At 40.7% G+C, this 15,282-nt stretch overlaps 1 protein-coding gene across 1 annotated transcript in view; it reads right to left on the reverse strand.

The window, feature by feature from the left end:
• The window catches only part of CDH8 (cadherin 8), a 375,808-nt gene extending 361,006 nt beyond the window's left edge, over nucleotides 1-14,802 (reverse strand). Inside the window, exon 1 of the mRNA XM_068991808.1 lies at nucleotides 14,551-14,802. Coding sequence (XP_068847909.1) covers nucleotides 14,551-14,802 — 252 coding nt within the window. The remainder of the gene's footprint in view (nucleotides 1-14,550) is intronic.
• Nucleotides 14,803-15,282: the final 480 nt, after the last annotated feature.

The raw sequence follows: 15,282 nt of genomic DNA on the forward strand, positions 1-15,282 counted from the left end.
TCTTTCCCACTTGTTTTATAAGCTACTGCCATGATTCCTAGTATGGATAACACGATGATTTCACTTAAAGACTCATTATTAAATTATGTTCCATAGCTAATTTGAGGTTAAAATCCCGTGACTTAGTCTCTAGCATCAAAGCTAGAATGTGTATACTTTTAAAAAACAAATTGGGTCTCAGGTAAAGTTTAGAAGAAAGATCATCATGTCTGTTGGTTCACTCAAATTGTTCTGACTTCAGACCCAGTCCTGCCCGCCACAGTTACTCAGCGAATGTCATGCGTCAGAATCAAAATGCACTTATTTTCAAAGAACCAGACCCATGTGATCAGAAGTGCCATAAAAGTACGCATAAGCCCATCTGTCCAAGGGCTGAAAGAAGTTAGCCTCGGCCTAATGAAAGCCACTCAGCGGACCCCAAATCCTCTCCGTTTGGCTTTTCTCTGCACTCTGGCCTCCTATCTCCACCACCCTTCTTCTCTCCCTCTCTCAATCTTCATCCTCACCAAGTCTCACTTTTCTTCCTCATGGTTCTGGATTCTCTATTTCTGTGACAGTCGCTCACGGTCTATCAGAATTTGTTTTCTGTATGTAGGCTCCTCTCTTATGTTGTAACAGTTACATAACTTTGTCTCTAATTGAGGCTTTCTCTCTCACTGCCCATTTGCTGCTTGGTCCTGTTCTTTGCATCTCTTTGACCCTGTCTAATCACCTCATTCTGTGTGTGTCTGTACCTGTGTGTTAAGGGCAAGTGTGCTCAATGTTTCTTGTTTGGTCTTTTCACTGCAACTTCACTCATGAGATGAAGGGAAAACTAAGAACACTGAAATGCATTCCCAATACTTTGGTTTGGATGTGGAATTTGGTTTCAGCTACTAAAGAAAAAAAAAAAAACAACTGAGATGTTTACAGCATGAATCTAAGGCAGAGGAGAAGATGACAACAGAAGCTGTAATCAATAGGACCAACCATTGCAAATGTTTAATGATTCCTGAAAAGACTTCACAAGGCTGATTACAAATGTCTCTGCAAAGTCAGGGTCATAGTCAGAGCATGAGCCCTGCCAAAGTAACACTGCTCTAAGAGAAAAAATAACAGAACACTGCACATGCCTGCACACACACACACACACACACACACACACAAAAGGCAACTGCAATGAGAAATTCATTTATACTTTTAGATTCCCAGAAGCACATAAAAAAATAAAAGCAAAGAAAATTCCACTATAAATAAACCTGCCACATTCTAAATAAAGCCTTTGACTGGCTGGGGAGTCTGGCTTTGTTTGGAGGAGTTACAGGATTTGGTCATTTTTAGTAGCCATGTTTGCCCTTTCAGCAAATTACTTTTCCTCACAGAATCTGCTAAAGGCATGAGGGGGTTATTCTCAGTGGTCAAAGTGCACCCGTAGCAAAGGATATGACCAGAAATGTCCAGAGGAAGGTCGCTGTGATAAGAGCTAGCAAGGAAGAGATGAAACAGAGAAGCAAAGGTTCATTTGGAAAAAGATTCTTGGAGCTGCAAAAGGCAAATGGAGAGAGGGGAGGTCACTGAAGAGAGCTAAGTAAATCATAGATCCCACCCTTAGACCCTCTGTAGTACTGTCCACCGGGTCAGTTTCCAAGTGCAGAGGGAATTGTTACTAAATTATTCAGCAGACTTAGTTCAAGCAACTGGGAGGTACAATTCTTCCATCTTCTTTTAGCTCCTATCTATGTGTGCAAGATTTTCCATTCCATTCCACTCAACTATTCTACTCTCCTTTCTACTGTTCTGGTGATTCTCAGTTCAAACACACACAGAAAATTGCCCAGTTGTGGCAAAGCTTTCAGTGAACTAACTTAATGATACAGCTCTGGAGTACTTAAGAACTTTGCCCAACTCAGAAAACAGCTAGAATCATTTCACCATAGTCACCTAACCAATGAGAATTCACTTCAGTTCCAATGTCTCAATTGTCTTACCTGCAAAATGGAAACAACAACATCTTTAAATATATTTAATGCACAAAGTAAGATGTCTTAAAGGCTCAATAAAATTATTCTCCTCCTCCTACTACTCCATCATTTTTCTCCTATTTTATCATCATGATCACCTTAAATGTGTATCTGTAAATGATACAGCCAAAAAAACAGATACTGGGCTGGCCCCCTACATTTGGAGAAAACCCCACAAATCGCTTTGTACATGGTACCATCCCTGCCTAGGCCCAGACTGAGGCAGTTTCTCTCTCCATAAAGGAAATAAAACAGAAGTACCACATGCATTAGCTTCAAGGATATTTTTTTCCTTTTCTCAAGCGGTTTGTATTCACTCCTGTCTCTTACTTCCAATGCATAGAGAGATATTTGCTAAGAAAAAGGTATAGCGGCTTTGCAGTTGAATAGAAATCTCTAAATGTCTATTTATATCTTACTAAATGTTTTAAACAGGCTTCCCAGGTGGCTCAGTGGTAAAGAACCCACCTGCCAATGCAAGAGACATGGGTTTGATCCCTGGGTCAGGAAGATCCCTTGGAGAAAGAGATGGCAACCCACTCCAGTAGGGAATTTTTTTTTTTTTTAATTTTAATTGGAGGCTAATTACTTTACAATGTTGTGGTGGTTTTGCCATATGTTCACATGAGAGACTAGCACTGAAACATGTATATTATCATATGTGAAACAGATCGCCAGTCCAGGTTTGATGTATGAGGCAGGGTGCTCAGGGCTGGTGCACTGGGATGACCCTGAGGGATGGGATGGGGAGGGAGGTGGGAGGGAGGGTCAGGATGGGGAACACATGTAAACCCATGGCTGATTCAGTGGGGAAATTCTTTCCTGGGAAATCCCATGGGCAGTGGAGCCTAGCAGGCTAGAGTCCACGGAGTCACGAAACAGTCAGGCACTACTTAGTGACAAAACAACAAAGAAGAAACATTTTATATCTAGTCTTGGGACGGTACCTGGATTAACTCCAGAGAGCCTCACTTTTCTCATCTGCCAATTGGGGTGGCAGCCTAGCACATCAAGCCCCTCCTCTTTGAGGTTAAAATGTGACAATGTGTTTCCAAGATTACAGAAACAAGTTCTAAGATCACCATGCCCAGGTCTGATTCCTGGCTTTATCACTTGTACACTATTTGTCTAACTTGCTAAACTCTAATGCAAATGACTCTTCCCGTCAGTGACTCTCTCCAGATCTGGACATGGGAATAATGGTAGCTTCGTCAGGGGGTTGCCATGAGGATTGAACGAGAAAACTTCATAAAGTTAAGTTGCTCAGTCGTGTCCAACTCTTTGTGACCCTGTGGACTGTAGCCTACCAGGCTCTTCCATCCATGGGATTTTCCAGGCAAGAATACTGGAGTGGGTTGCCATTTCCTTCTCCAGGGGATCTTCCTGACTCAGGGATCAAACCCAGGTCTCCCACATTGCAGGCAGACGCTTTAACCTCAGAGCTACCAGGGAAGCCCCCTAAAGTGTCTACCACACAGTAAATATTTAATAGAATTAAGATGCCTCTGGCCAATGTCATCAAGTTCACAATCTCAACTATACATTTAAGGGGAAAAAAAAAATCTATGCAACACAGCCAGATTAATTTTTTAAGATTAGAGAGAAACAGAGATAGGTATTCAGTATTTTATTCCCTGCTGTTCCCCCAATATTCCTCAGCCCTTCTGGATTCCACTACTGTGACCCATGGAAGCCCAGTGACATCTGTGACATTTGATACTCTTGCAGATTTCAGAGCACATCTACCACATTGTGGTAAACACACACAGCGGAAAAAAGGAGTCCACACATCTGAGCAGGAGAAAGTTCCTATTAACTAATCCAGCTTGGCAGAATTGGGGGTTCCACAGGCAGTAACCTCTGCTATCACCTGCAGTACAGTGGAGTCCCATCTGCAAACTGATGTTATAGCCTGCTGTGTTCAACACCTACCACACAAGATTGAGGCTTCTACCCACAACCTTGCCTGCAGCTCTTGCCAATACCACGTCCAAGACTTTTCTTTGATTGAGTTGTACTCAAAATGTACTCTGTCTACAGACACCAAAAACCATAACTTGCACTGTCCCTGGATTGATTGATTGATTGATGTCGGATTGATTTCTTCAAAAAGAAGTTTTCATTTTAATGCTTTCTTGGGGGTATGAGTTCCCCGGGGTTTATTGTGAAAATGCAGATTCTGATTCAGTAAGAATGAAACTCTACATTTCAAAGGAGCTCTCAGGTGAAGACGCTGCTGTTGATCAGCAGACCCTCACTTTGACTAAGCAGAATGGAGCATGCTTTAGTTCTCTTCATAGCTATGATGTCTAAAAAGAGTTCTAAATGCTTTGAAATGTGAGTGAGGCAGCTGGGGCTGATGAGAAAGCATATCCCTACTTTAACGAACTAGTCAAATCTTTGAATATTGACAGCAGTGTCATATTAATATATTTCAAAATATTCAAGGACTTAGTTAGGAAGAGGAATATACATAATCAAATTATGCCAAGGAGTGAGTGTGTATATGTGGGTGTGTTGTTGTTCAGTCACTCAGTTGTGTCCAACTTGCAACCCATGGACTGCAGCATGCTGGGCTTCCCTGTCCTTCTCTATCTCCCAGAGTTTGCTCAGACTCATGTCCATTCAGTCGGTGATGTCATCCAACCATCTCATCTTCTGCTGTCCCCTTCTCCTCCTGCCTTCAATCTTTCCCAGCATCAGAGGCTTTCCTATGAGTAGGCCCTTCGCATCAGGTGGCCAAAGTGTTGGAGCTTCAGCTTCAGCATCAGTCTTTCCAGTGAATATTCAGGGTTGATTTTCTTTAGGATAGACTAGTTTGATCTCCTTGTAGTCCAAGAGACTCTCAAGAGTCTTCTCCAGCACCACAGTTTGAAAGCATCTATTCTCTGGCACTCAGCTTTCAATAAGGTCCGATTCTCATATCCAGACCTGACTACTGGAAAAACTATAGCTTTGACTATATAGACTTTGTCCGCAAAATGATGTCTCTGCTTAATACACTGACTAGGTTTGTCATAGCTTTTCTTCCAAGGAGCAAGTGTCTTTTCATTTCATGGCTATAGTCACCATCCGCAGTGATTTTGGAGCCCCCCAAAATAAAGTCCTCACTGTTTCCATTGTTTCCCCCTCTATTTGCCATGAAGTGACAGGACCAATGCCATGATCTTAGTATTTTGAATTTTGAGTTTTAAGCCAGCTTTTTCACTCTCTTCTTTCACCTTCATCAAGAGGCTCGTTAGAGCCTCTTCACTTTCTGCCATAAGGGTGGTGTCATCTACGTATCTGAGGTTATTGATATTTTTTCCCAAAAACCTTGACTATAGCTTGTGCTTCATCCAGCCAAGCATTTCGCATGAACACACACATGTCTAAGTTAACTATAATGGAAATAATATATGCAGATGAAAAATGCTGAAATGTTAAAGAAATTGCTATGTAGAAAACATGTCTGGCCAAGCCAAATGAGATTCTGTAAATCCTATAAAACTCTTATTTGTCTTAAATAACCTAGTATATTAAATAACATTTCTAGGCTATTCTCATTTATTGAAAGGTTACAAGCAACATGGATGCTGACTGCATTAGCTAAAGACTCCAAAGATAGTTCCCACCTTTGAGGTCAAATACAAAAGCTTCATAAGATAGTTTCCCATTTGAAAGCCAAATCCAAAATCTTCATTTTTCATTAATATGTGGTCTGTTCCAGGGAAATGAAACTTATTTAACATGCATTCAGCAGGACAGCAAGGCTGTGACTGTTCTTTCTCTCTTTATCATTTCATAAAAATGATTAAATATTGCTGGCACTTTAATTTATTAATCGATGAGATTGAATTTCCAAGGGTTGAATAAGGAAGGTATGGTTTAGGGAAAAAAAAAAAAAAAAGATTCTATTTACCAAATGAGTTTCACATTAAATCATGGTCCCCAAGAATTTACTATGAATAGATGGCATTGTTTTTTTAAAAAAACAGAGCAATATAACACTGTCATTTGTTTTTCTCTCATTTTACTATGTTTTAAAATGTAATAATAGCTTACAAAATAAAATACAGGAAAATTAAAAAAAGAAAAAGATAATCCAACCACATGTACTGAAGAAAAAAGGTTTTAGTATATTGGTATATTTCCCTTTATTGATTTGTGGTACAGTTATTAAAGGGGCTTCCCTGCTGATTCAGACAGTAAAGAATCCCCCTGTAATGTAAAGAGACCTGAATTCAATCCCTGGGTTGGGAAGATCTCCTAGAGAGAAGGGAATGGCAACCCACTCCAGTATTCTTGCCTGGAGAATTCCATGGGCAGAAGAGCCTGGTGGACTTTAGTCCAGGGGGGTGCAAAGAGTCAGACATGACTCAGCGACTAACATAGTCATTAATATGAATTAATGTCAGGAATTAATCCATTTTGTTTTTAATAGGTTCAGTTTAGTTCAGTCCTGTCTGACTCTTTGCAACCCCATGAATTGCAGCATGCCAGGCTTCCCTGTCCATCACCAACTCCCAGAGTTCACCTAAACTCTTATCCATAGAGTCAGTGATCCAGCCATCTCATCCTCTGTCGTCCCTTTCTCCTCCTGCCCCCAATCCCTCCCAGCATCAGAGTCTTTTCCAGTGAGTCAACTCTTCGCATGAGGTAGCCAAAGTACTGGAGCTTCAGCTTTAGCATCAGTCCTTCCAATGAACACTCAGGACTGATCTCCTTTAGAATGGATTGGTTGGATCTCCTTGCAGTCCAAGGGACTCTCAAGAGTCTTCTCTAACACCATAGTTCAAAAGCATGAATTCTTCAGTGCTCAGCTTTCTTCACAGTCCAACTTTCACATCCATACATGACCACTGGAAAAACCATAGCCTTGACTAGATGGACCTTTGTTGGCAAAGTAATGTCTCTGCTTTTTAATATGCTGTCTAGATTACATGATTATTATTTACTCATTAAATAGAATCATACATTTGTGATTTTTATAATCATGCTGTTTTCAATTAGGCAAGTTTTTATATCAGAAACAATGGGTGGTGATTATAGATAGAATTAGGATTTTCCTTACAATAGGTTTTAAAATCAAAAGTATTGACTTTGTATGAAAACTGTTCAATATGGTTGGTTAGACTAAGAGGTACACAGAAATTGACTTTTTTGCTAATGTTTGATTATATTATTTTATATACCCATACATATAATAATAGCTATGCATTAGATATTATTAATTAATATAATTATTTTAATTTAATATTATAATTATTAATGTCTTATTATTTATATATATATTAGATATATATTAGATATCCTGCTCTATTAGATACAGGTACTCTATTCATATCACACATATATTTTTAATTATATTCTCTACACATTTTACATCTTGCTTCTGATATTTACTCAGTTGCAATTATGTTCCCATGTTCTACATTTTAACCATTTGGGGATGATTCATACTAGTCTGCTGTGTAAATACACAAGGAAAGCCTTCCCAATTGTGCAGCCTCTACGTCTGCCCAATGCCTCGCTCTGAGCTTTGGCCTTACATTAGTGGTAGGTATCAATTCTCTGTTTGCTTTCTTTTTTTCTTTTTCCACATTGACTACCTCGATGCCATTTATTCATAAAATAGGGTTACTTAATCTGGGTTTTTCAGCCATAAACATAGACTTGCTAGTATTTTGCTTCAAGTGGAAAAAGTATATGTCTCAATGTGGAAACTCTTAAAGAGGACCAATAAAATGTACAAGACTCTTCTTGTAAGAAGCCTGCATGAATTTATTTTTCAAGACATCTATAGAGACAAGCAGATTGTACACACTCTTACCTGGCCCCGTGGTAAAGAACAAAGATACAATTTGCTGTGCCCAAGAGAGGCTGTGTGACTTTTCCCTCCAGCTACTTTTGTAGCAGAAGTGGAAAAGAAAGAAAAGAAAAGAAAGTGAAAGTCTGGGGGCTACCAAGAGGAACAATTAGGAGATGATTTGGGATTTTACTCATGTAGAAAGTCAGCTAACAGTCTGTGCACATGTGTGTATGCATGTATATGTGTGTGCATGTGTGTGTGTTGAGGGTTTCTGCTAACATACATGACTAATACTACTCTAGTTTTTTATATCAGCACCAAAAGATTTCCAACAGCCCTGGGATGCCTATTATTTGTAAGTCGGGACATTGGGCAAAAGGCAGACAACCCTTGTTGTTTAGCCATATTGAGACGTGTGATGCTGACTTGCATTCCTGCCAAATTACTGGTGCACAAGGCTCTATCTGAGTAGGCGGGAGCGTCACAAAACTGACAGTAAATTGTTCTTGCAAGGCTGAAGATACAATTTGGCTGCGGCTGCGCAACCCAGTGCTCTTAACATGCAAACGGCCAGCAAAAATAATGGCATGTCAAGTGCAATTTTCTCACCAGCCGCTGACACCGTAAACTGTAAAACAGTGTAATTATTTGGCATCCCGTGTCCTTCATACTAAGCACCACCCAAACGATTTCCAAGTTACGGTGAAGAGGGAAGGTTAGAAGGTCAATTTTAAAGAGAGAAAATGAGTCAGTGCCTTGGAGGGAGAGAATTATAAATAGATGTGGCATCACCAATGGGAGTTATATCCAAATAAGGAGTTGCTCAGAAATCCAGGTAGGAGGGGAAAAGGGAGGAAAGAGAGCTGAGGAGTTTATGTAAGAAAGAAGATTTAGGAGAGATCTCTGACCACCTGGAAAGCAAACCGTATTTTTTTCCCCAAAAATAAAGCGGTCTGAGGAACAGTGGATCACAGAACCACAGAGCAAGAGCTCAAGGAACTTGGGCCAAAAATCAATAGATGTTGCACACATTTTTGATATTGCTTTCTTTTCCTGTTCCATTGGGGATTTGTAACTTAAATATAATTCCATAATCCACTATACAAATTACAAGTGAGGAAACTGAACCTGAGAAGTGTTGCGTGGCTTTCTCTTCCAGCTCCTTTAGAGCAGATGGGGAAAAAGACAGAAGCCAGATTTCCAAGAGATTCTTGCTCATCTTTCTACCTAATTCCAAAGCTCTCAACACAAGCTCTCTGTCTTCCAGTTCCCCAGACCCAGTCTCAGCTCCTTAAATGGCCTTGTCCATATACTACGTCTTCTGTGTCAATGTTGTCTTTTTCAGCTCTGCACCCTGGTTCACCTGGTTATGGCAACCTTTAGGGAAGCTTCCATCATCCCACCAAACAAAACAGCTTCCTCTGTATGGGCTTCCACACCAGAGTACTGACCTCAGTTTTAACCTGACATATGTTTTTGTGATTGTTTTCTTAACATCTGTCTCCCTCTAGTAGCCCATTCTGATAGAGGGCATGGATCTATGTTTGCTCAGGGTTAAGATTCCATAGACAAGAACACTTAGGAGATAGTAGCTGCTCAATAAATATTTGTGGAATGATCTGATCAATCACCCTCCTGGCTCACAGGCAAGAGCTTTCAGGATGGCATCGAACAGCCCAGCTCAAAGAATCCAAGCACATTTCACCCCAAGGATGATACTTTTGTCTCAGTTACAAGACTTATGAAAAACTACCATGGGTTTTCCATCTTTCTTTTCTAAGACCAGAGCAAATAAAAATATAGGGTGAAGGGTGTACCACATTATTCCAGAACTGGCAGAGAAAATCAACACAGGAGGTTCTGGGCAGTATGGAAGTCAAAGTATTTATGTGTATACCAACAGGCTCTGAACTACCTTGCTCCACAGAGAGCTGGAGGCAGGAGTGGAGCCTCTTTGGCTGTTATTTGCTTTCCAGATATTCAGAAAGATTTTTGGTCTAGTTTGTGACATAAGTTTCTAGATGAATTGGAAGATAATGGAATTTCCAGGCTGTACTGCTTCATGCTACGGCTAAGGCGACAACCTCCAAAGAGAAGAATCTGCAGTCTTCATAAAAAGACTTGTTTTAACAAATTTGTTGTTGTTGTTTTTTAGTTGCTAAGTTATTTCCAACCCTTTGTGACACCACAAAGTGCAGCCCGCCAGGCTCCTATGTCCATGGGATTTCCCAGACAAGAATACTGGAGTGGGTTGCCATTTCCTACTCCAGGGGATCTTCCCAACCCAGGGATCGAACCCATGTGTCCTGAAATGGCAGGTGGATTCTTTACCACCAAGCCACCAAGGATTCTTATCACTATTACTATTTCAAAGAAAGACTTTTAAGATCAATGCCTAGAAACAATGTTTAAACTACCTAGCAAGTCCCTAAAATCCCAACAGGAGTGGAAAACACGAAAGCAATGTACTGTCTCCTAATTGAAAAATACTACTGATATAAAAGCTGATTTATCTTATTTTATAAATTCCTCCATTTTTAGGTGAATTAGTCATTCACTTATTCATGCAAAATATTTACGAGCTCTCCTCATATGCAGGCAGAGTTCCAGATTCTGGGGATATTCCGCAAAGAACAAAGAAGACAAAATCCTTTTCTTTGTAGAACTTGCATTCTAGTAGGTGACAAATCAGAAGCAAGATAAAGTATGGTGATGTGAGACAGTGGTCTTCAGGAAGGAATAAAAATAAAGCATAGTCAAACAGGTTGAAATAGCAGAGAGGGAACAGTTCTATTTTAGACAAAATGGGGCAGAGAAGGCTCTATAAGAACACAAAATTCAACTTCTTTTTAATTCAATGGAACATACGCAGACTTATGCTGCTTCTGATTGAGGGGACACTCAGTCATCCCACCCTGTTCCCACGATATCGCATAAACCTTTCCACCTGGCAGGGGCTCCTAACTTCCTACTCCAGCCCACGCCACTAAGCTAAATGACAGTTACCCTGCAAGACACATGGAAATATCAACCCTCATCTTCATCCTAAGCAACCTGGGCTTGTTGAAAGGGCCCCTCATTAGGCTCCCAGACTCCTGTGCTCACATAGTGATGTAGTTTCTCTGTCCATCACTCCAACTACACACACACACACACACACACACACACACACACACACACTTAATACAATCATGACTACAATATGTATAGGCACTACGCATGCCTTATTTTAGTCGTTCTTATCTACTTGTATTTACCTTATCTGGCTAACGCTTGAGGAGCTTGGTTATTTCCTAGGGTAAATATCCAGAAAGTAGCAACGCCAATACTCAAACCTCCACAGAGTCCAGCTCTAAGACTTAGTTTTTTCTCTGCATCCAGCTGCCTATCAATAGAGTAAAAACAGAAATGAAGGATGCGAGGGTGTATGTGAAACTCTGAAGAGCCAATCACTCAAACACTGACTCTGCCCTTGAGCTTGAACTCATCCTGCCAAGCCCGAGGCTCCCACTATGGTGACTCGCAGGAGGGCCTTTTAAAGAGCAGGTATGCTCCTGAGTAACTAGTGCTTCTCAGCCAGTTCCTGGGGAGAAGCTCAGCAACGAAGCAGTTCAGAGTCAGACGTGGAAGAGCGTTCACAGACAGACGTGGAAGAGCATTCACAGAGATAAAACGGTATAAAGCACCGGTGGGCACCCCGATACGGATCATCCCCACACTCAGCCTGCCTCATCATCTGCAGCAGTCACCTGAAATGCATTTTTAGACTCTGTTACAACCTAAGTCCCTCAAAGGCTAAGCCATAATAACTCAGGAGCACTTTTCTTTAAGGGGAAATATACATGATTGGAAATATTTGCAGGAAAAGTTCTTCAGAAAAGAGGATTAACTCAGATTGAACAGTCGTTTAGGAACTGGCCGTGTCCAGGATCAGAGAAGAGGAGTTCGTCAAGGATCAGAATCATCTTGGCCATTTCAAAATCCTAGGGTTTGGGACTTCCCTGGCAGTCCAGTGGTTGAGACTTTGTGCCTCCAATGCAGAGGGTGCAGGTTTGATCCCTGGTCAGGGAACTAAGATCCCACATGCTGTGCAACACTGCCAGGAAAAAAAAAAAAAAAAAAGCCTAGGGTTTACTAGCAACATTTCTGTCCTTGAAAGAAGCATGAATTTCTCAAGTACTGCTGCTGCTGTTGCTAAGTCACTTCAGTCGTGTCTGACTCTATGAGACCCCATAGATGGCAGCCCACCAGGCTCCTCTGTCCATGGGATTCTCCAGGCAAGAACACTGGAGTGGACTGCCATTTCCTTCTCCAATGCATGCATACATGCTAAATCATCTCAGTCGTGTATGACTCTGTGTGATCCTATGAACAGCAGCCCACCAGGCTCCTCTGTCCAAGGCATTCTCCAGGCAAGAATACTGGAGTGGGTTGCCATTTCCTTCTCTCATGTACTATTACGTCACAAAAGGATAGTAAACACTGCATTATTTGCCTCTCTCTCTATTGCTACATTTAAACAATGGAGGTAAAATTAGTCATTAGATCCTGACTCCAAAACAAATCCCAATTTAATTAGTTTTTATATTCAGGTAAAAATGGAAAGTTCTTCTGGGGATAGCAAGTTTGTTTGTTTATACTGCACAAGACATCAACAGTGTGATAGACCTCCATAGAGTTAACTAACAGAAAACAGGCAGAAAATATCCATCAATTATGTATGTGTACATGTATTGTATATCCAGAATTTCATACGGCATGAAAATGCCTTGTCGGAGGGCTGGATAAGAAGTCTGAATATCCAGAAAATAAGAATTTAAGAATCTGCATTCTATACTCAATAATTCTTATGTGCAAATTATGGTTTAAATACATGGTAACTAGTCACTAAACTGTAATTGGATCCAGTGGATAAAATCACGGCTTTGGGAATCCCCAACTTGATTCAGATTCAGATCATTTACTAGTGCTAAGATCTTGGTTTGCTTTATTAATCCAAGTCTCAATTTCTGCACTCATCAAAATAAAAAAGAGAGAGAGAGACAGACAGATAATCTGGTCAAGAAGCCCCTGTGCAAAACCCACTGGGTCAGATGTTTTGCAAATGAGAACTTTTCACATTTAGAAACGTTTTAAGGTAGATAAACTGTATAGTAAGTAAAACCTTCAGCAGAGTCTGGGGCAGTAGCCTCTAATCAAACACATTAACATTTCTGCAGGGAAATATATGAAGTCACAGTAATGGGATGCATTACGACTATAAATAGCCTCCAGTCAGTTCTGCTACCTGAGTGTGCATCAGGCATACAAAAAAATCATTTTTGTATTTTGACAAAGAAAGGAGCATAGATGTGTTTTCTTCATATATTGTTTGAATATGTGTATATATGCACACATAAACACGTATATGTATACATGTGGGGGGGAGGGAGCTACTGATAGAATCAATCAGGACTGTGCCCACAGAGTGCTTTAATAATAATGCTCAATATAAAACAATATTGACCAGAATGCAAATTCCTTGAAGGCAGGGGTCGTTGGTTTGTTCATCAACAGGCCCCTATCCACCTAAAAATGTGTTTGCCTCAATAATATGTGTTCTCCGAATGATTCCTGACACCACCTCCTCCGGATTTCCCTTGCCCAAGTGAAACTACCTGAAGTGAAAAAGCAAAATCCTTGGGGAGGCTCAGTCTGCTTTGCAAGACAATGAGGTGCAAGCACAAATGGGATCAGAAGTTTCCAGTGAGACACCAAGTCTTGAAGCTCAATATTTAATTCTTCTTTTTTTTTAATCACTGCATTTCGGAAACACATAGTATTGGCATGATTCACTTCTGAATCTGACTTATCAGGAAAATCAGTGCTTGGCAGGCTCATAATTGGAATTCTACCTACAATGATGGTATGTGCCCAAATTAACAGAAGTTTATGAATAATTCTGAGGAAAAAAGCATGTATAGTCTTCAACAACCCACAGTGAGATTGTGTAAATCAGGCAGTGCCTATCATCAGAACAAGGAACACTTGTCTAACTTGCCAACAGCAAAACAAACATAAACCCAGTCTAACGCATACACGCACATACACGTGCACAAACACACACACATCACCAGACCAGAACTTTGATTCTATCCATTTGATTCCACCTGGCAATGAATTAATCAATATCCTATTGCAAAGTCACTGAATGACCGTAAGTACAAAGCACTGCTAAGCACCCACTCCAAGAATCTACCTTTCTCCATCCTAGGTTAATAACTGAAACAACAAATGAATCACAACAGAAAAAGGAGAAAAATCTACCTGCAACTGGAGATACATGGCCTCAGAATAAAATGGGACAAATAACATCTTAGGAATCCAGGTGGTAGAAATTCAAACTGAGCAAAAATGTGTACATCTTCCAAGTCCTGTAAGCTACAGAAGAGGTTTGGCATGCAGACTTTTTCTATGAAGTGAGAATGAGAATGCTTATTTGTGTATGCATTACACAAGTGTTATTATAGCTATGATATAATAGATGGGGAGGGTGGGAGAGGTGGGGAGGATGAGCTTTCCGGAGAAAAGCAGTTTGTCTGCATTTAAATCTGTTACTGTGGGATTATTCATATTCCTAAAGAAATCAAGAGGTAAATGAACTAACCATCTGGCTAAAAGTACTTACAGCCAAGTGCAGCAACAACTGTGACAAGCCTAATGTTAAAGATCTAGAGACCAGTAAGATCCCAAAAGCGGGATCTTAAAAACGAAGCTTACCCGGCCAACAAGAATCGGTTCAGGTCCAGAAAACTCTTCCAGGACAAACATTTGATTCCAAACCCAGCCTCTTTTGGAACGATTCAAAATCCGCTGTTCTTCACTCAGCCTGTTTAGTTCCAATGGGGATCCACTCATTAGAACCGGAGACTGATTCATCGGAGCCGAGTAAATACAAGGGGGAAGAGTAATCCATAATATTATTAATGGAGTCCAGAGATCCAAGAGCATTTCCGCTAGCCGTTCTGGCATGGTCCCACCAGTTAAGCAAATCACCACGAAAATGAGACAATTACTTTTTTTGCCTCCGGTCTGCAGCCATCCAATTCATCATGCGGTGCCGAGCATTTACTTACAGCCCTGCCACGTGTTTACAGTACCGGAAACAGACATCATCTACGCAGTTTTTCTAAGACCACGATCCATGGGCTGTCCTTATTGAAATTTCCTGCAAAAACAAGGAGGGAGAAAACTAATGATCCTCTGCCAACAGGTTTTAAAACAAAATCACTGCTTTTCAAAAGCATGTGAATGAACATTTCCCACAGCCTTGAATTAAGAAAGTGGATCCATATAGATTGAGAAGAAGTAGGCTCACAGGTCTTTTTATACTTTAAGCTTTCAGATATTCGTATTAATTTTTGTTGGCTTCCCAGGTGGCGCAGTGGTGAAGAATCTGCCTGCCAGTGCAGGAGACACAAGAGACATGGGTTAGATCTCGGTGGGGGGAGG

Source organism: Capricornis sumatraensis, chromosome 20, assembly GCF_032405125.1.
Source record: "Capricornis sumatraensis isolate serow.1 chromosome 20, serow.2, whole genome shotgun sequence".
Classification (NCBI taxonomy): domain Eukaryota; kingdom Metazoa; phylum Chordata; class Mammalia; order Artiodactyla; family Bovidae; genus Capricornis; species Capricornis sumatraensis.